This window comes from Orycteropus afer, unplaced genomic scaffold, assembly GCF_000298275.1.
Source record: "Orycteropus afer afer isolate SDZICR_OR568_19922 unplaced genomic scaffold, OryAfe1.0 scaffold00136, whole genome shotgun sequence".
Classification (NCBI taxonomy): Eukaryota; Metazoa; Chordata; class Mammalia; order Tubulidentata; family Orycteropodidae; genus Orycteropus; species Orycteropus afer.
Genome location: NW_006921723.1, coordinates 2519874 through 2538908, shown reverse-complemented (window position 1 = coordinate 2538908; position 19035 = coordinate 2519874). Strand labels below are relative to the sequence as shown.

The following is a 19035-nucleotide window of genomic DNA, read 5'->3' as shown; positions in this document are numbered from 1 at the left end:
CCTGGGAAGTGGGGATTGTGGCCCGCCATCCATTCTTGGCTTCCCAGAGCCAGCCTGACCGACTCCCTGCTGGTGGGTGTCTCCTCCCACGGATTCCAACTCCCATACACGGGGGCAGACACCATGCTGTAGTCGGAGGTGGTGTCCAGACTCTATTTGAGCCATGGCTCCCACACTCACTGGGGGGGTGTGTGTGGAGTTTCTCAGAAGAGCTGATGCAGTGGCCCCATCCAGAAAATGGGGAGTCCCTGGGTGGTGCATTCATCTGCTAATGGAAAGGCTGGGGTTTGAGTCCACCCAGAGGTACCTCAGAGGAAAGGCCTGGTGATCTGTTCCCCAGAATCAGGCCTTTAAAACCCTGTGGAACACAGTTCTACCCTGACACACATGGGGTCACTGTGAGTTGGAGTCTACTCAACAGCAGCTAGTTTTTGGGAAACACAGCTGGGCCCGCTGCACTCATTTCACACACAGCCGCCCCTGCTTCCCCCTTATCTGGCCTTCCAGGAAGCCAGCTGAGGAAGTGGACTGGAGCCTGGCTTCCTGCTGGGGCTGACCACCACCCACACACAGCTCTTCTTGTGAAAGGCCTCAGGGTCCCCTCCATTCCCTCCACTCAGCTGGCGAGGAGGAACAAGTGCCCTCTCAGGGCCTCCCTGAAGAAGCCACCACCTGCAGACCCCGGGGTGCAAGGATAGAATGGGGCTTTCCTAGAGAGGGGCCTCTGGACCGTGAGACAGGCTGGGAACCCCAAAGTTGGCAAGGCTACATATGGCAAAGGCTCAGGCCCTGTTCCTCTTTGTCACTCCCACCTGAAATGGGTGGCGTCAGACCAGGACCGTGGCTCCACTCCTGAGATCAGAGGTGTCTGCAGCTCACGGGCCAGGCTTTTTGTGTTTCCCAAATGAAAAGAGCTGATTTTTGTTGTTGTTGTTACGTGTAAAAACTCTGCATGCTCATTATTAAAAAGAAATTCTGGGGAGTTCTGGGTGGTGAAAATAGTGAAGCTCTCAGCTGCTAGCTGGAAAGTTGACAGTATGACCTACCCAGCAGGGCTGTGGAAGAAAGGCTTCCAACAGCCCGCAGCCTTGAAAACCCTGTGGAGCATGGTTCTGCGCTGCACATGGGGTCACCGTGAGTCAGAATCAGCTCGATAGCAACTGGTAACAAGACAGATTGAAAAACAAAATTCCGTAATGATAGGAAGAGGGATGACTTGAACATTGACCTTACTAGATAAGTAAACACCGTTGAGTCAACTCCAGCTCGTGCCCACTGTGTACAACAGCATTACCCATTCCTGCATCATCCTCTCAGTTGGCGGCATGTTCGCATCCATTGTTGGAGCTACTGTGCCTTCCATCTCACCGAGGGTCTCCGTTGCCCTCACTGACCCTCTGACTTCGCCAAACGTGATCTCCTTTGATGTGTTCAAAGCAAGTGAGCTGGACAGTGTTCTGTACTGACCCACAGAGTTCTCATTGGCTGATCTGCAGAAGTCAACGGCCAGACTGCTTTTCCTAGTCTGAGTCTGGAAGCTCTGCTGAAACCTGTCCACTGTGGGTGACCCTGCTGGTATGTGAAATGCCTATGGCCTAGCTTCCTGCATCACAGCAACATGCAAACTCCACAGTACCACCACCAGCCGATAGCCAGGGGGGTGGTGGTGGTGGTAGCATCCTGTCTGGGTGAGTTCTGTGTGAGACAGTCTCGTCCTTTATCTGTCTTCAGCTGGAGTGACCACAGGCTTTTTCTGGAATGTACCTCACCTTTCACCTGGTCAGTTTCTGGCATTGAAAACCCAGCTCGGGTGTTGCCTCCTCAGAGCAGATTTCTAGGTATTCCTGGCTCCTGGCAGTCACTCTTGGTCTGTTGGGGAGGCCCCCGAGGCACAGCGCATGCTGGCTTCAGGTAGACAGGACTGGGGGCTCTGCCCCTCAGTGGCTTGTAGCCCCCAACAAGCTCCTGAGTCTCTCAGCCTCAGTTTCCTCATGTGTAAAGTGAGTGTGATGACAGCCACCCACAACACTGAAAATGAAGGGCCCAGACTTTGTGTGTCAGGGTGGGTATGTCTCAGAGACGATGCCAAAGCCGGGGAAGGGTCTGGGCCTTGTGGCACATTTATAACTGGAAAGCAGTGTAACCTACCCTGTTGGAGTGCAATGTGTGAGCTGAGGTTATAAAGAAGTACCCAGGTGGTCAGCCCCAGGACTAGATAGCCACCCCTCCGAGAGTTGGGGGTAGCGCTGTGTTTTTTCCTGAATTAGGCGATGGGAGTGTTCTAGGGTTTATGAGTGGGAGGTTGGGGTGCTGTGTGAAGAGTCGGGGCTCTGTGGTCTGGGCATTGAGTAGCTAAGGGCCAGCAGGGCCTCACTGGATCCCAAGCTCAGGGCCAGATAACCCAGTCACATGTCTTTCTTTGCTTTTCAGCTCCCCTTGTCACTGCTGAAGACAGCCCAGAATCACCCCATGGTGAGTTTGCTCCGTTAGGGGTGAGCCTTGGGATAGGGGTTGGACACCTGGCCACGGACGAAGGGGACCTTGGGGCATGGGACACCTGGCCATAGTCAGGGAACCTCCAGCCACTTCCCTTCCTGCCTGTTGGCTCCACGCAGCAGTTTATGCCCCACTGTCCCCCAGCACACATCCAGACCAATGTGATTTCTGGTTCTTGCCAAAGGGTGACGATCTGGGTGGCACAGATCGTCTACACTTGGCTAGTAACCCGGAGGTCGCCTCCTCTAACCCACCCAGAGGCACCGCAGCAGATCCAGGCCTGGCAAGCAGCTTCTGTAAAGATTACACCCAGCTTGACTCCGGACCCCTCAGCATCTCTCCAAACGAACTCATAAACACACAAATGCCTCAACAGAAGGGACACACTTGTTAAAGCAGCTCAAGCAGGGGAGACACGTGGGGTGTGGATGCCCCCCTCATTCCTGTCCACCACTCCTTAGCTGGTCCCTGAGACATACGTTGTTCTGGTTACCTAGTGTCGCTCTGACGGGAATATACCACAAATGGGATGGCCTTAACAAACAAGAGTTTATTCTTACAATTTGGAGGCTTTAAGTCCAAGTTCAAAGTGCCAGGTTCTAGGTGAAAGCTCCTCAACCTTGGGGTCCAGCTCTGTCTCCTGCTCCCGGCCCATTGGAGCTAGAGGCGTTTCTTTACTCAGACAGCTGCTGGCTGCTGAGGCTGAGAAGCCCCAAGGTTGACAAGTAAAAACGCAGTCCTGATGTTACCAAACCACATGGCAGGCCATTAATTTAAGTCCATTGTAAGTCCCAAGGTCAGCAAAGCATAGCAGGCTGCTGAGCAACGACACGGCTACATGCAGGGTCCAAGCATGCCATAGGCTAGAGACCATTCTCAAAGCTTCTCCTTATATGCAGGAAGCAGACCACATATCCAAAGGCAGCTACTCAACTGCTCGTGGTAAGAGTCCACCATGGAGTTGATTGCCAGTCTCATCATGGGGAATAACTACCACCAGCTGCCCAGCCACTCAACCAGGCCCAGCCAAGTTGACACAAAAACATAACCACCACATATATCCAGCCACCAGTTGTGTGGGGATGTATGTATAATTTCCTTTAACATAGATGGGGTCATGCTATGCACACTGTCCCCAAACTGCTTTTATCCCCAACAACTGTCTGCGTCACTGTTTCCTTTCCTCTTTTAAGTTTTTATTACTGAGGTATAATTCACATGCCATGAGATCCAGCCTTAAAAGTGCACAATTCAGTGGCATTTAGTACACTTACAGATGGTGTGACCATCATCAACATCTAACTCAAGAACATTTTCATCAGAACACTGTGGAACAAAACTCAAAAAATCATTAAAAAAAAAAAAAAAAATGACCAGGTGTGCTGGTCTGATAGCGCCTGTGAGACACTTCCTCACCCCTAAGACTATGGTCCTTTGTTACCCTCAGGTCTGGAACTGAACTCAGTCCTGTGGCTTCCAGCCAAATAATAGACAGGCACATGGGGTGAACATTTACATCAGGTAGATAACACTCCTTGGAGTGATCAGTCATGGGAGAACAGAAGGGCAATGTATGCCCAGGGACAGGTGGGGGCGGGGGGCGGGAGTGCATGGGAGGGAAGGACACAGGGAAGAGGTGGCTACAGGGAGGAAGTGGGACGAGAGCTGTTGGGGGGAATTGCAGTCAATATCATGAGACAAAATGTGTATGAACTGCTGTATGGAAAATGAATTTCCTCTGTAAACTTTTACCCAAATCACAATTATAAATAAATTAATTAAAAAATCTCATCCTTCTAAAAGGAAATCCCATGTCCATTCGCAGTCACTGCCTGTTCACCCACCCCCAGTCCCTGGCAACCACTAGTCTACTTTCTGTCTCTGTGGATTCACCTGGATTTCCCTTTTCTGGACATTTCCTGTCAACAGAATCTACAATATGTGGTCATTTGTGTCTGGCTTCTCTTACTCAGCATGTTTCCACATTTCTTCCCCATTGTAGCAGGTTATCAGACCATCATTCCTTGTCTGGCTGAGAAATACTGCATTGTGTGGGTGGACCACATGGGGTTTTATCTGTTTATTCATCGATGGACACTTGGATTGTTTCTACCTTTTTTGCTTGTTATAGTGCTGCAATGAACATTCACATGCATATTTTGTTTTCAGTACCCTTGGGTGTATTCCTGTTGTCGTTAGTTCCTATGCAGTTGATTCCAACTCACGGTGGTCCCATGTGTGCAGAGTAGAACAGTGCTCCGTGGGTTTTCAAGGCTATGACCTTTCAGAGGCAGATAGCCAGGCCTGTTTTCTGAGGTGCTTCTGGTTGGGTTCAAATCACTGAACTTCTGGCTAGTAGTTGAGCACTTAACTGTCGTGCCACCCAGGGAACTCCCCACAATCGCTGTTGTTATGTGCTGTCGAGTTGGCCCCGACTCATAGTGACCCCTCCTTGGGTTTCCAAGGCAAGATCACTACGGAAGTAGATTGTCCCATCTTCCCCCACAATCCCTAGAGAAACGTAAAGAGGAAGCTGAGTGCCTGTCTGTGAGAAGGGCTGACCAGTGGTGTGAGCTCGGGTTCCGGGGCCCTAGGGGCTGCCTGAGGCCAGGTGACCATCCAGAGGGTTGCTGCAGGGCCCAGCTCAGTGGGCACACTAACCAGCAGGGTCTCTTCCAGCTGGTGGAGCTAAAGAATGGGGAGACGTACAATGGGCACCTGGTGAGCTGTGACAACTGGATGAATATCAACCTACGTGAGGTCATCTGCACGTCCCGGGTGAGTGCAGCCCTCGTGCCGTGCCCCGTGCACACCTGGTGGAGCACTATGGGTATGAACTCTGAAGGCGACATCGGGGGCAGTAGTGTGGTTGGAGGTGCTTACTTGGCCTGGGGGCCTACCGAGCCTCTGCCCTCACTTGCCGGTGGGGATATAGGCCTGTGGGGAGAGTTGAGATGCTGCTCACACTCACACCCAGCACCTCTGGGGTCCCCCTGAGGGAAGCCTGAACTGTGAAACTAGGCCTCCAGGGTGCTTGTGAAGGTGCTGAATAGGGGCATGGCTGGGGTCAGGCCACCGTCCTATCTCAATATTGCATCTGTTTGTGTCCATCCTGACATGGAAGGAAGTGTCCTCTGGATGCCGGTGGCTGCCAGTCCCCACACTCAGATGAGGCTGGTGGTGCTCCAGCACAGGCTGGGCCCTCTGCTGGCCTCTGGTGCCTTTTGTCCAGGCTATGGACAAGATCTGGCCTTTGTGGAGGGCTAGGACATGTGTCCAAGCCACCAGGAGATAAAAACTAGAACTGAGGTGGAGGATGGCTCCTAGGGGCTTGAGGCCACCTGCCCTTGTAATGACCCACTCACTTACTGCTGGTGAAGCCACGTGGAGGCACCTGCTCCTGGCCAGCCAGGGATGAGATAGCCTGAGTGGAGTAGATGTTGTGCTTGGGGCTCCCCATGGCCACACACAGCAGGCTATATAGCCTGAGTCACTTCTCTGCCAAGGCCGCCCCCTCCCACCCCATCCACCCTCCCTGGCCATGACTCTTCCTGACAGGCACTTGTGGGAACCTCAGTGCCCACCAGATGCTGCCCTGTGCCCCACTTTATTTTCATGACGTGTTTTGGAGTCCCCCTGAGGGCACCTGGGCCATGTCTAGTCCAGCTGTAACCAATGGTGTTGGGTGAGGTCTTGAGTACATCTATATCCACTCAGCATGTGGGGGTCACTGGTTCGGAGGTGTGAGCAGCTGGAGTTTTCTAGATGCCTCCTGATTGCAGGTGAGTTCTTGGGTTGCTGGACAGCCCCATGGATGAGCTTCCAGCCTGCTGCGTCTGGACAGACAGCCTACACTCTATCTTCCCCACTTGGGGCTGCAGCACACCCTCAGTGGTGCCCCCTCATTGGGGTCGCCAGGACCAAGAATTTGAAGCTTCTAGGGGTATTGTGGGCCAGTTATCTATCCTGTAGGGGGTAGTAGCTAGCCACCTGGTGTCTGCCCCCAATCGGAAGTACACAGTAACTGACACCCACCCTCCTACAGGACGGGGACAAGTTCTGGAGGATGCCAGAGTGCTATATTCGTGGCAGCACCATCAAATACCTCCGCATCCCTGACGAGATCATCGACATGGTCAAGGATGAGGTGGTAGCCAAGGGCCGTGGGCGAGGTGGCCTGCAGCAGCAGAAGCAACAGAAGGGCCGTGGCATGGGGGGCGCTGGGCGAGGTGGGTCCCCCTTCCTTCCCCTGTCCTGTGCTTGGAGTCCTAGCTCAGCATTGACATTCTTGGTTAGTGCCATCACTGTGTTAATGGGAGCCACGTGCCAGCCTCGTAGCCATGCTGTACTCTGCCCATTTATATAAAACTTCAAGAGAGGGTTTCCAAGGACCGGGTGAGGCTGGTGTCCACCACCCATGACCCCTCCAGCTATGTGGGGTTGGAAAGCACTAGCAAGAGCTGAGAACTTTCCCAAGGCCTAGACCACCTGGAATTCCCCCACCCGAGGCCTGAACATGCAGAACTCCCCCCTTTTGTTTCTCTCCTGGGCAGGTGGATGTGAGATGCTGGGGGCCCAGGTCTCCATCTCTGCCCCTCCCTCCTAGAAGCCCTTCTGGGTTTGTCCTCTCCAGTGACTCTGTGCCCCATGAAGAAGATCCTCTCCCCGGGAACCCTGCCCCAATCTGCCCTCTGTCCTCCCTGGGCATCTTGAGGCTCGAAGCCAGGTCTCCTCCCTTGTCACAAAAACAACCTGGGGCACTCACTGTACCTGGCCCAGAATCAGGAGTTCTGCCCCACATTCTCTATTCCACCCTGTGTCCTCACCTCACAGGTGAGGAAACTTAGGTTCACGGGGGTCAAATAGCCTGGCCCCAAGTCTTAGGTTCCCCCAAATCCAGTCCTGGGTACGTGGGACTCCCATGGTGGGGTTGGAGCTCGGTAGCCCTGCAGCTTCTCTCTCCATCCACAGGTGTGTTTGGTGGCCGTGGCCGTGGTGGGATCCCAGGCGCTGGCAGGGGCCAGCAGGAGAAGAAGCCCGGCCGACAGGCTGGCAAGCAGTGAGCTGCACCTGTCACATACACAGAGACTATAGGGCCATGGGACACCCCATCCCACTCTGCTGCTGCAGCACCTTCCTCCCAGTGTGCTAATCTGTTCAGAAAGAAGAGGTGGCAGGTGTAGGGAGAGTACTCCCTAGCATTTCCTTATTTCCTTTCAAACCCTCTTAGGAAAAAGAACCCCACCCCACCCCACCCTGGTGTGTTTTTTTTGTTTTTTTTTTTAAAGCAGCAGTTCAAGTTGCAGGAGTCTTGATATTTCTGGTTTTATAAAGTTGCTCTAGGACCTGCCGCCAAGTTCCTGGGAGGTCCCATGTGTGACATGTGACATGTGGCCTTGAAGCTTGGTCTATATTTCTTTGCCTACATATATGGTGGCCCCTACGTGGCTCCTTCAGCACCAAGCAAGATCTCTGTGCAGTGACAAGAGACTGGGTTTATTTTCAGCTGGGCCTGCCAAGGTTTAGAGCATCAAGTCCCTTAAATGTAGCCCCAGATGGCCTTTTCCAAACACATGGAGACCGGCACGTGCCCTAGAATGGGGTCGGGGATCTCATTTTGTGTTCCAAAATTAAAAGTCAGAGAAACCACATGTTTAACTCCCTCTGAACCCTGGGATACACCTTTGTGGTGTCCACCTTGGGCATCTGCAGGTAAGCCACACCTGTCTAAAGATCACTGTCCCCAAGAGCTGACCTTCCCACATATATTGGGAGAAGCAGAGGGGTGGTTTCATGGAGACTCAGCCCATTCTGCTAACAGCTTCCCTTATTCCCTACAAGTTTCCTTATCTAACCAATCTATGAGCCATCAGTTAAACCAGGCTCCATAGAGGGTCTGTGCCCAGACAAACAAACCTCAGGGACACTAGCACCCTCTCCAGGACCCATCTCCTTTGCATCACTACCGGAGTCACGCTTTGGCCCGGCCTGAGACTTTGGAAAAGTTCCAGATGGCGACAGGACACGGCCCTGGTGCTGTTGGGTGCAGACGTGGCTGTCCTTGGGCCTTTGGGAGCCATTCCTGTAATAAACAAGTTTTGGCATGTTGGTGTGCTGCTTCATGTCTGGACCCCTGAGTACTCGCCAGGAACCTTGCTCATCTCTGCACCTCACTTGTCAGACCCGCCCCCCAGGTGGCCCTGATGCCTACACTGCCCTCTCCTAGTCACCTAACCCCAGTCTCTTAAATCCTCCCTCGTCTCCTAACAGAGCAGTGAGGGTACCCCATGGACCAAAGCGTCTTCATCCCAAATAGGCCATTTGGGATGGACAGGAGGGGTAGACCTTTGCCCCACCCTGGGTAGAAGGTTACAGGCGGGGAGGTCCAGGCTAAGCTGTCAGGGATTGTGCATGGAGTCAGCCTGCAGTCACATGTCTTATGTCCTGGGGGCCCCTCCCTACGTCTTCCTGGTTTGGGGGCTCAGCCTGGCTATGTTGCCCCTGTGTCACCAGCCCCCGGTGCCCATTGGGTACGCCACCCTGACCTTTCCAGCTGGCAGCAGCCTGGCTCCCCGCCTGTGACGACAGCCCCCAGGCCACCCCCAGAAGCCTCCATCTTCCCGGAGCAGAGTGGGCAGTGTGTGGGGCGGTCCCAGCCTCAGTCTCCTCCCCTGGTGAGTTTCCAGAAGCCTCATCCACGGGCCCATCGCCCATCGATGGGAAGAGAAACCAAAAGCACCAGACTGCCTCTTAACTCTGGGCTTCCGCAGCAGGGACAAGTTCGTCTTTTAGGCCGCGCCTTCGTCACCTGACTGGTGCAGGGCCCCTTGGAGCAGTGGGCGTTTCCCATGCTCCTCCTCCAGTCTCTCCCTGGGATCTACTTGGGAGGGTAAGGAGGTCTTCCCCGCCTCGCCCCTCCTCCCTGCCCCAGTCCACCCTCCCTTCCCTTTCTTACGGCTGCCCCTGCCCTGGGGCACTAGAGTCAGAGTCATTTTGGGGACACAGACTCGGGATTACAGAGAATCCAGAGGCCCTGTCCTTGCCTGGGCACCCCCCCCACACACACACACACACACACCTGCATCTACTTCCTTGGCTGTGCTTTGCAGAGAAGGTCCCTCCCCCTGAGCCTCCCACCTCTCCCCCTCCTAGGAAGGGGCAGTATAACCCAGGCCCCAACAGCCACCGGGATCTCCGTGCCCTGGCCCCCAGCAATGTGTTCCTTAACAGGCCCAGCACGTGTCCTGGTGTCCTCAGTCCCTCTGTGAGACAGGGCTGGCAGTGGGGGGGAGGGGGGCAATGAATGAGCTGGCCTGGTGTCTACCAGATGACAGGGCTGATGGGGGGGAGCCCTTGGCCACAAGCACTGAGGACACAGCCATGAACTCGTAGAAGGTCAGATGGTGATAAATGCCCTGGAGAAGAGGAAACCAGGGCCTGGAAGCATGCCCCAAAGTAATAGGTCAGAGAAGGTGGCTTTCAGGGAAGGGTTTAAGGGGTGAGGGAGCTGGCACTCAGCTAAGTATTTTTCAGGCTGAGGGAGTGGCTCTGCAAAGGCCCTGTGGTAAGAGGAGGACCCTCAGTGGGGCAGGAAATGGGCAAGGGTGAGGGCCACTGTGATACAGGGGGCACAGAGGGGTCTGTATAAGACAGGGCATTGATCAGCTTATTGCTGGAGCCTGGGAGGACCAAGGAGGTCAGGAGGAGGTGGGTGGGGCTCAGTCTGGTATGAGGGTCCTAGAGGTGGGAGAAGATGTTGCCTTGAGGGCCCAGGCAGTAGCCCCCTTGAAACAGCAGAGGGGGAAGCTTCTGAGGTAAGTGGGTCCAACCACCAAGTCCTAGGATCTAGAAAGAACCACCAGACACGGAGAGAAGAGGATGAGGCAGCACCAGAGGCAGGCCCCTGGGGCTGGAGTGGACATGGCCTGTTCAGGGGACAGCCAAGAACTAGGGCCTGGGGGCCAGTGGCCTCCACAGGAAATCACAGGCATCTGTCCTGTTTTCTCCCACCTGCATCTCACCTGACACTCCAGCACCTCAGACTTCTGGCCACTGCACTGCTTCACAGATGAGAGGCTAAGGGTTGGACTCCCTTGTCTCAGCATTTGGGTTTCCAAATCCCTTCCAACCTGGGGGCTTACCTCATGTCAGGTGGGGCTCAGCAACCCATTTCACAGACGGAAAAAAACAAGTGCTCCAAACACAAGCCCACACTGGAGCAGTCCACGCTAACTTGTCACCGGGTGTGCCTGGCAGCTCCCAACATCAAGGGAGGCAGAGGGTGAGTGACACCCCCACCCCAGGTTACCCAGGATTGGAACCATCGCCTCTTTGAACTTAAACGGTCCATCCCTTACCTTCTGCTCAGCTGCATCATCCACTAAACCAGGAGCATGGTCAACAGGGGTAGGGATGCGTGACGTCCCCTCCTGCTTTCCAATGTTCTCCCCTGATTGTTCCACCAACCACAGCACCTGGGTGTGGGCCAAGGTGCCCTGGAAGTGTCTTAACCTTGCTGTGCTTCAATTTCCCTGATGATTAAATGCAGAAATAATAGTGACTTCACCACAAGAGAAGGATATAGATAACCATCCTGGAGCCCAGTGTATAGCAAGTGCTTGATGAATGCTTGAAACCATCTAAGCTCAGTGCCTTGTTGTTGTTGTTGTTATGTGCCGTCAAGTCGGCCCCGACTCATAGCGACCCCTCCTTGGGTTTCCGAGGCAGTATCACTACGGAAGTAGGATTGCCCAACCTTCCTTCCGAGGAGTGGCTGGTGGGTTTGAACCGCCAGCCGTCTGGTTAGCAGGCAGGTGTCTTAGCCACTATGCTACCAGAGCTCTCAGTGCCTGGGATCTGGATTCTCACCCGGGACCCCCTTCATCCCACTCAGACATGGGCATGGTGTTCTAGAAGGGGGCCCAAGTGGCAGGCTGCTATCCCCCTGGCTCAGCCCTTGCAGCTGCCTGTCCGGCCCAGCAGTGACTCACTGCCCCGCCTCTGCTGGAACTGGGCACCAAAATAGTCGCCCAGCCCGCTCTGGGGAGTGGCGGTGGAAATAGTTCAGAGCTGTGTTCAGTGCCTAAAAATACCCCATGTGGCCCCCCCTTGGTTACTTACAATCCCCCTTTGCTGTCAGCACCCCCAGGACCTGCCCCTCCACACTGTCCAATGATATCAGGACAGACTAGTCCCCTGAGCCTGTGGATTGTGGTGCCATGGCCTTCTGTTGTCATGGAGACTCAGATGCCATTTTCTCAGAACCCTCTAGAAGGGCAGCATCCACTTCACCCCAGCTATCTCAGTTCCTGGGGTCGTGATAGTGGGGAGATGCCCACCTTGCTCAACAGTTCACTTTAAACTTGTATTTGCGATGTATGTTTATGTGGGTCACCTCTCCCAGCCATTCCTTTATCTTCCCTCTTGCTGTGGGACCTCATATTAGGTCTTTTTTCCCCCTGGGGGGTGGACTAGACTCTTCAAGGCCCCAAAATGCCCTCAACCTCCCCAGCTGCTCAGCCTCCTTGTCACAGGCAATGGCCCCTATGCCCTGGGAGGAGCCAGTGCCATCCTACCTACCTCCTGGCAGCAGGGGACAGTGGGGTGGGGAGCAAGGGGAAACGGCCTCCACATGAGAGGAACAGCAGGTGCAAAGGCCCTGGGGCAGGTGTATGATGGGTGGGCCTGGAGGGGAAAAGGGAAGGTGCTGAGCAGACCTAGCAGACAGCAGCTGATTTATAATAAGGTGCCCTGCCCCCCTCATTCTCTGCCTGCCTCCTCCTCCCTAGGGGGATGAGTCAACCCAGACTGTTCAAAGGGCCAGGCCACCCTGACCTCTGATATTCATAGGAAGGATTTCTTTGATTTGATCAACTGAATTCCCTACTTTATTCAGATTTCCTTAGTTTTTACCTTGTGTTCGTTTTTAAGTAAAACCCACATAACATAATGTCCACATTTTTAAAGTGAACAATTCAGTGCCAATAATTACATTCATAAGGAACACATGGCAGTTAAGCACTCAGCTGCGAACAACCATTACAGTCATGAGTAACGCAAACAATTTGTGCTGCACTGCTAACCTAAACATTGGCAGATCAAACCCATCCAACAGTGCTGTGGAAATAAGGCCTGGCAGTCTGTTTTCATAGATTACAGCCAAGAAAACCCTATGGACCATAGTTCTACAAAGACACACACAAGGCAGCTATATGTTGGAATTGGTTCCACAATAGGTTTGGTTTGGGTTTAACTACTTTCCCAATGTTTCCCAACTACCACCGGACACTCATCACACTAAAAGGAAACCGTGGACCTATTAGTGGTCACTCTCTGTGGTAGTTAAGGTTGTGTGTCAACTTGGCTGGGCTGTTGGTTTGAAGGCCTGGGCAGGTGAACGTAGTTACTCCCCTTGATGAGATTGTAATCACCTCCATGGTGGAATCTGCTGTGAGCAGCTAAGTAGAGGCCTGCTTCCAGTATGGAAGAAGCAGCTTTGAAAACAGTCTTTAGCTTTTTGGCACATTTGGAGCCTGCGTTTGGCCGAGTCTTCATGTCAGTGGCCTGCTGATCTTGGGGTTGTCCCTGGACTTGAATTAGTGGCCTGCTATGTTGCCTGCTCATCTTGGGAGTGTGCCATTTTACCTGTTGATCTTGGGTTTGTCAGCCTCAGCAGCCAGCAGCTGTGTGTGAGTCAGAAAAAACTTCCAGCTCTAGTGGGCCTGGAATAGGAGGCAGAGCTGAAGCCCAAGGTAAAGGGGCCTTTACCCAGCCCCTTAGGGCCTGTACTTTGAACTTAGACTCCTAACCTCCTAAGCCATAAGAGAATTAAATTCCTGTTTGTTAAAGCCATCCATTTGTGGTATTTCTGTTATAGCAACACTAGAGAACCAAAAGGAGCTCTGGTATCATAGTGGCTAAGGCACTTGACTGCTAACCAGAAGGCTAGCAGTTCAAACCCACCAGCCACTCCTCGGAAGGAAGATGGGGGGGTCCGTAGTGATACTGCCTCGGAAACCCAAGGAGGGGTCGCTATGAGTCGGGTCTGACTCGACAGCACATAACAACAACAACAGAGAACTAAAACACTCCCTGTTCCTCCTCCCCAAGCCCCTGGCAGCCATAACTCCATTTTCTGTCTCTGAATTTGCCTATTCTGGACATCTCATATACTGTATTTTTTGCAAATAACGTGGCCACTCATATATCACACAAAGTGTGCATGAGAAACTAACAAACAAGGGAGTTGTATGGTTTGCAAAAACTGAGTAACACGTGCATAAAAATATGGTATGTGGAACCTTACACTATGTGACCCTTTGCATCTGACTTTTTTCACTGAGTGACTTCTTTCACTCAGCTGGAGGTTCACCCATGTCGCAACATTTTTTTTTTCTTCTTCTTTTTTTCCTCACAACATTTCTGAATGACATTTCTCTTCGTGGCTGAGTAATACTCCACTGTGTGGACTGACCTCATTTTGCTTATCCATTTATCCATCAGGTGTCTGGATTGTTTCCAAGGTGGTGCTTAGTAAGCACTTATTCTTCACCAGGTGCTGTTCTTCAGTAAGCAAGAAAGAACTAAAGAAAAAATTCAAGCTTCAAGTTGCAATATTAAAGGATTCTATGAGCAGAATATTGAACAATTCAGGAAGCATCAAAAGAAGATGGAAGAAATACAGAGAGTCACTGTACAAAAAAAAATTGGTCGACGTTCTGTTATTTCAGGAGGTAGCATATGATCAAGAACCAATGGTATTAAAGGAAGAAGCCCAAGCTGCACTGAAGGAATTGGCGAAAAACAAGGCTCCAGGAATTGATGAAAGACCCATTAGATAGGATGCAGCGCTGGAGGCACTTCTTCATCTATTCCGAGAAATCTGGAAGACAGCCATCTGACCAACTGACTGGAAGAGATCGGTATTTATGCCCATTCCGAAGAAAGGTGATCCCAACAGAATGTGGAAATTATCAGACATTATTGTTAATATCACATGCAAGTAAAATTTTGCTGAAGATAATTCAAAAACGGTTGCAGCAATATAGTGGACAGGGAACTTCCAGAAATGGAGGCTGGACTTAGAAAAGGATGTGGAACACAGGATATCACTGCTGATGTCAGATGGATCTTGGCCAAAAACAAAGAATACCAGAAAGATATACCTGTGTGTTACTGACTATGCAAAAGCATCTGTGTGCCTTATAACAAATTATGGATAACACTGCAAAGAGCGGGAATTCCAGAACACTCCATTGTACTCATGAGGAACCTGTACATAGACCAGGAGGGAGTCGTTCAAACAGAACAACAAGGGGATAGTGCATGGTTTAAAATCAGGAACAGCGTGTATCAGGGTTGTATCCTTTCACCATTCTTATTCAATCTGTATGCTGAGCAAATAATGCAAGAAGTTGGACTAGATGAAGAAGAACGCTGCATCAGTGCTGGAGGAAGACTCATTAACAACCTGCGATATGCAGATGACACAACCTTGAAGCACTTAGTGATGAAGATCAAAGACCACAATCTTCAGTATGGATTATACCTCAAAGAAAACAAAAATGATCAAAACTGGACTGATAAGGAACATCAAGATAAATGGACAAAAGACTGAAGTTGTCAGGGATTTCATTTTACTTGGATCAACAATCAACAACTAGGGAAGCAGCAGTCAAGAAATCAGACATCCTATCGCACTGAGCCAATCTGCTGCAAAAACTTCTTCCAAGGGTCAAGGAGCAAAGATATCACTTTGAAGACTAAGGTGCACCTAACCCAAGCCATTGTCTTTTCAATAGCCTCATATGCATGTGAAAGCTGGACAATGAATAAGGAAGACCAAAGAAGAGGTGATGCCTTTGAACTGTGTTGGCAAAAAATACTGTGAAAATACTATGGACTGTCTGAAGAACAAACAAATCTATCCTGGAAGTGCAGCTAGAATGCTCCTTAGAAACGAGAATGACCAGACTTCGTCTCCCATACTTTGGTCATGTTGTCAGAAGACCAGTCCCTGGAGAAGAGTATCATTCTTAGTAAAGTAGAGGATCAGCAAAAGAGACACAAAACGAGATGGACTGACAGAGTGGTTGTGACGGTAGGCTCAAGCATAGCAAATATTGTGAGGACGGTGCAGGACTGGGCAGTATTTCGTTCTATTGTACGAAGGGTCGCCATGAGTCAGAGCCAATGGCAAGGCCAGGAAGGGGCTGGGATTTACCCTGAGATGGAGAGGAAGAAACAGGACCTCAGCCCCATAGGACAGGACACAGGCCCAGCAGGACCCAGGGCTCCATAGGCATCTTGTGGCCTCATCTTCACCTACATCCCTTATACCCCCAGACCCTCCATGACATGCCAACTTCATTGGCAGAGGCACTGCCCTTCACCAAAAACAGTACACAGTAAAAAACCCACTGCTGTAAATCCATTCTGACTCACGGAGAGCCCACGTGTGTCAGAATAGAACCATGCTCCATAGGGTTTGCTTGGCTGTAATCTTTACAGAGATAGATTGCACTTCTTCAGTGCTCCTGTGTGGGTCGGATCAGGCAACCTTTAGGTCAGTGGTTGAGCTCAAACCTTTTGTTATCCAGGGACATGGTAAGCACTCCATAAATGTGGAATGAATCAGTACATGTTGGATGGAGGACTAAGGGAAGGAGGGCTGGATGAATGGATGGCTGCTGGATAGGTGGGTGGATACATGGGTGGCAAGAGGAAGGGAGGCTGACCCAGCACCCAGGTCAGTGGATGAGCAGCAGTATCCCCCATCTCCCTGCATGTGAAGGGATGGGGGATATGCTGGGGAGTTTTGACTCCTGGCTCTCACCCACCCCTCTACAACCTCAAGAGACACCTCCAGGGAGAAGGCTATGGATATAGGCCCACCCCACCCCACCCCCGCCCTGAGATCGAAGAGGCGGCCTTACCAGATGCCTGTACCTGCGGCTGCTGCTGAGTCATTGTCACCATGGCAACGTGGCCCCTGCCGGATGCTCTTCCAGGCACATCCCTGTCACCAAACCCACTTTCAAGGCCGCCTCTTTTTGAAGGGGTGGCTGGGGGATAGCTATTTTTACCCAGGCTGCGGGCAGTACTCAAGGACCACAATGCCCGCTTTTCCTCCCTTGGCAACAACCCCTCTATCCCCGGGGCAGAGCCTGCACCAAACTTAGTGGTGACAGCTCTGGGCCCATCACACCACCTGTGTGCCCTAGGGCCAGGGCTGAGCTCTGGGCCTTGGTTTGCTCATTTGTAAAGTTGGTTTAGGAGCTCTGGTAGCGTAGTGCCTAAGGCACTTGACTACTCACCAGAAGGCTGGCGGTTCAAACCCACCAGCCACTCCTCGGAAGGAAGGTTGGGCAATCCTACTTCCGTAGTGATACTGCCTCGGAAACCCAAGGAGGGGTCGCTATGAGTCAGGGCTGACTCGACAGCAAACAACAACAACAACAACAAAGTTGGTTTAACCCACTGCCATCGAGTTGATGGGAAGTCATAGCTGGGTTTCCAAGGCTGTAAATCTTTACAGAAGTCCTCCCATGCAGCAGCCGGAAGTTTGAACCACTGGCTTTTGGTTAGAAGTCTTACCCACTACGCCACCAGAGCTCCTTGTAAAGTGGGTTTGGGGGACTGAACTGCTACTTCTAAACATGTTCGTAGAGTTGATTCTGCCTCCTGACAACCCTGTGAGAACTGCGCCAGAGGGTTTTCAGGACTGGGATCTTTTGGCAGCAGACTGCCAGGCCTTATCTCCTAGGTGCCTCTGGGTGGGTTCAACCACCCACTTTTGAGCTAGTAAGTAGTTCAGCCCTTAACCAGTTGCTCCACCCAGGAGCACTCAGACATAATGACCTAACCAAGCCCAGCCTCAAGGGGCTCTTCTACCAAAGTCTGGTCCCCAGAGTGACCCTGGGCTTAGGCCACAGGTCCCTTGGCAGTCAGGAGCCAGTGGGCAAGCCAGGCCTGGCCAGGCAGGCAACCAAGGCCAGGACTAGGGACTGGGGAGGCCTGGTCAGCTACCAGCTGCCTCATCCAGGGAGCATGCCCATGCCTCCAGGCTGAGCTGCTGCTGCCTCCTCTGCCCGTAAGAGGCGTGTCACTGTTGATAGCTCCTGTCACTGTTGATGGCTCTGGGTGCTTGTCATCTCTACCCCAGGGCCAGGGGACTTGAACTCTACAGACAGCAGGAAGTGTCTCTGGACTGCCCTGTCCCTAGCAGCCATGTGCCCTGAGAGTCAGTCACTTTATCTTCAGTGCACACAAGCATCTATAGGGTCGCTCACCTATTTCTGCAATAGGGCTGATTTCCACACCCATTGAGAACCATGGTCCCTGTGAAAAACATGGATTTGATCAAATGATCAAAAACTATCATGTCTCCCTCAGGACTCTGCTTCCCTCTCTCTCCTGGTCTCAGTTTCTGTTTCTCCATGTGTCTGCCTCTCTTTATTGCTTCCTGTTCCTGTTTGTCCCTGTCTCCCCTTCTCTCAGCTCCGTGTCTCTATTTCTGTCTCCCCCAATCTTTATGTCTCTGTGTCTTTCTATCTCTCCCTGTGTCCTCGCCTCTCCTAATTTCTGTCTTTCTATCCCTTGTTCTCCCTGTATCTGTCTCCCCCCAGTGTCTCTCTGTCTCTTTTCATCTCTGTGGGGTCGTCTCCCCTTCCCCAACTGCGCTTTTTTTCTGGGTCTCAATTTCCTCCTGTTCCCGCCCCCCACCCCCCAATCTCTCCCTCCATCCCTGCATCTTCTTTGATTCTATTTAGCGTAACTCTCACGTGGGGAAATAAACTGACTTTGGGCTGCTTTTTAAAAAAAAAAAAAAAAAAGAGAGACCTTGAGTTGGCCCTTGGCCTTTCTCTACCCATTCATCACCTGGGCTGGTTCCGGGCCCAAAGGAAGCGGGAAGGCTGGGGGCTCGAGAGGCGGACGGTCCTCTCAGTCCACAGCTCCAGGCTGCCCCTAGGGCCCGGCGGGGAAGGGGTTAACGGCGCGCTGCCCCCTCCCCCAGCCCTGCATTTAATTAGCGGCGGGGTTGGGCGGTGGGGGGAGGGGAGGGGAAGAAGGAAGGGGGAGAGAGGGGCGGGGAGGGGAGAGGAGGAGGGAGGGGAGAAGAGGGAGGGGAGAAGAGGGAGGGGAGAAGAGGGAGGGGAGAAGAGGGAGGAGAACCGGAGAAAGGGTGGAGAAAGGAGGAGGGATATGCAAGGGAGGAGGTGGAAAGGAGGGAGGGGAGGCGGGGAGACCTGGAGCCAGACCCGGATTCGAATCCCACTTCGTTTGTGCCCTGCCAGTCTGGGCTCGGTCTTCCCTCCCTTGAGGGTGACAATCATACCCCTAGGCCTAGCCCAGCGCCGCAAGTCGGAAGCACGATTCTTTGCCCTCTCCCCACCGCCTGGCCGGATAAAATGAGGCCGTCTCTGGTGCACGCGACTAGTCAAAGTGAGAGGCTCGAGGCCGCCGGGCGTTTACTTAGAGGGTTTTGCATGAATCTGTCAGTGAACTCCTCCCCGCTCGAGGTGTGTTGGATGAGGGCCA

The 19035-nt window shown here is 52.5% G+C and overlaps 1 protein-coding gene across 1 annotated transcript; it reads left to right on the top strand.

Moving 5' to 3' along the window:
- Nucleotides 1-1325: 1325 nt before the first annotated feature.
- Nucleotides 1326-7559, top strand: LSM4 (LSM4 homolog, U6 small nuclear RNA and mRNA degradation associated). The gene is made up of 5 exons (XM_007945471.1): nucleotides 1326-1436; nucleotides 2431-2472; nucleotides 5176-5274; nucleotides 6542-6725; nucleotides 7468-7559. Exons 1-5 carry the CDS (start codon nucleotides 1326-1328, stop codon nucleotides 7557-7559), a joined length of 528 nt encoding a protein of 175 aa, XP_007943662.1.
- Nucleotides 7560-19035: the final 11476 nt, after the last annotated feature.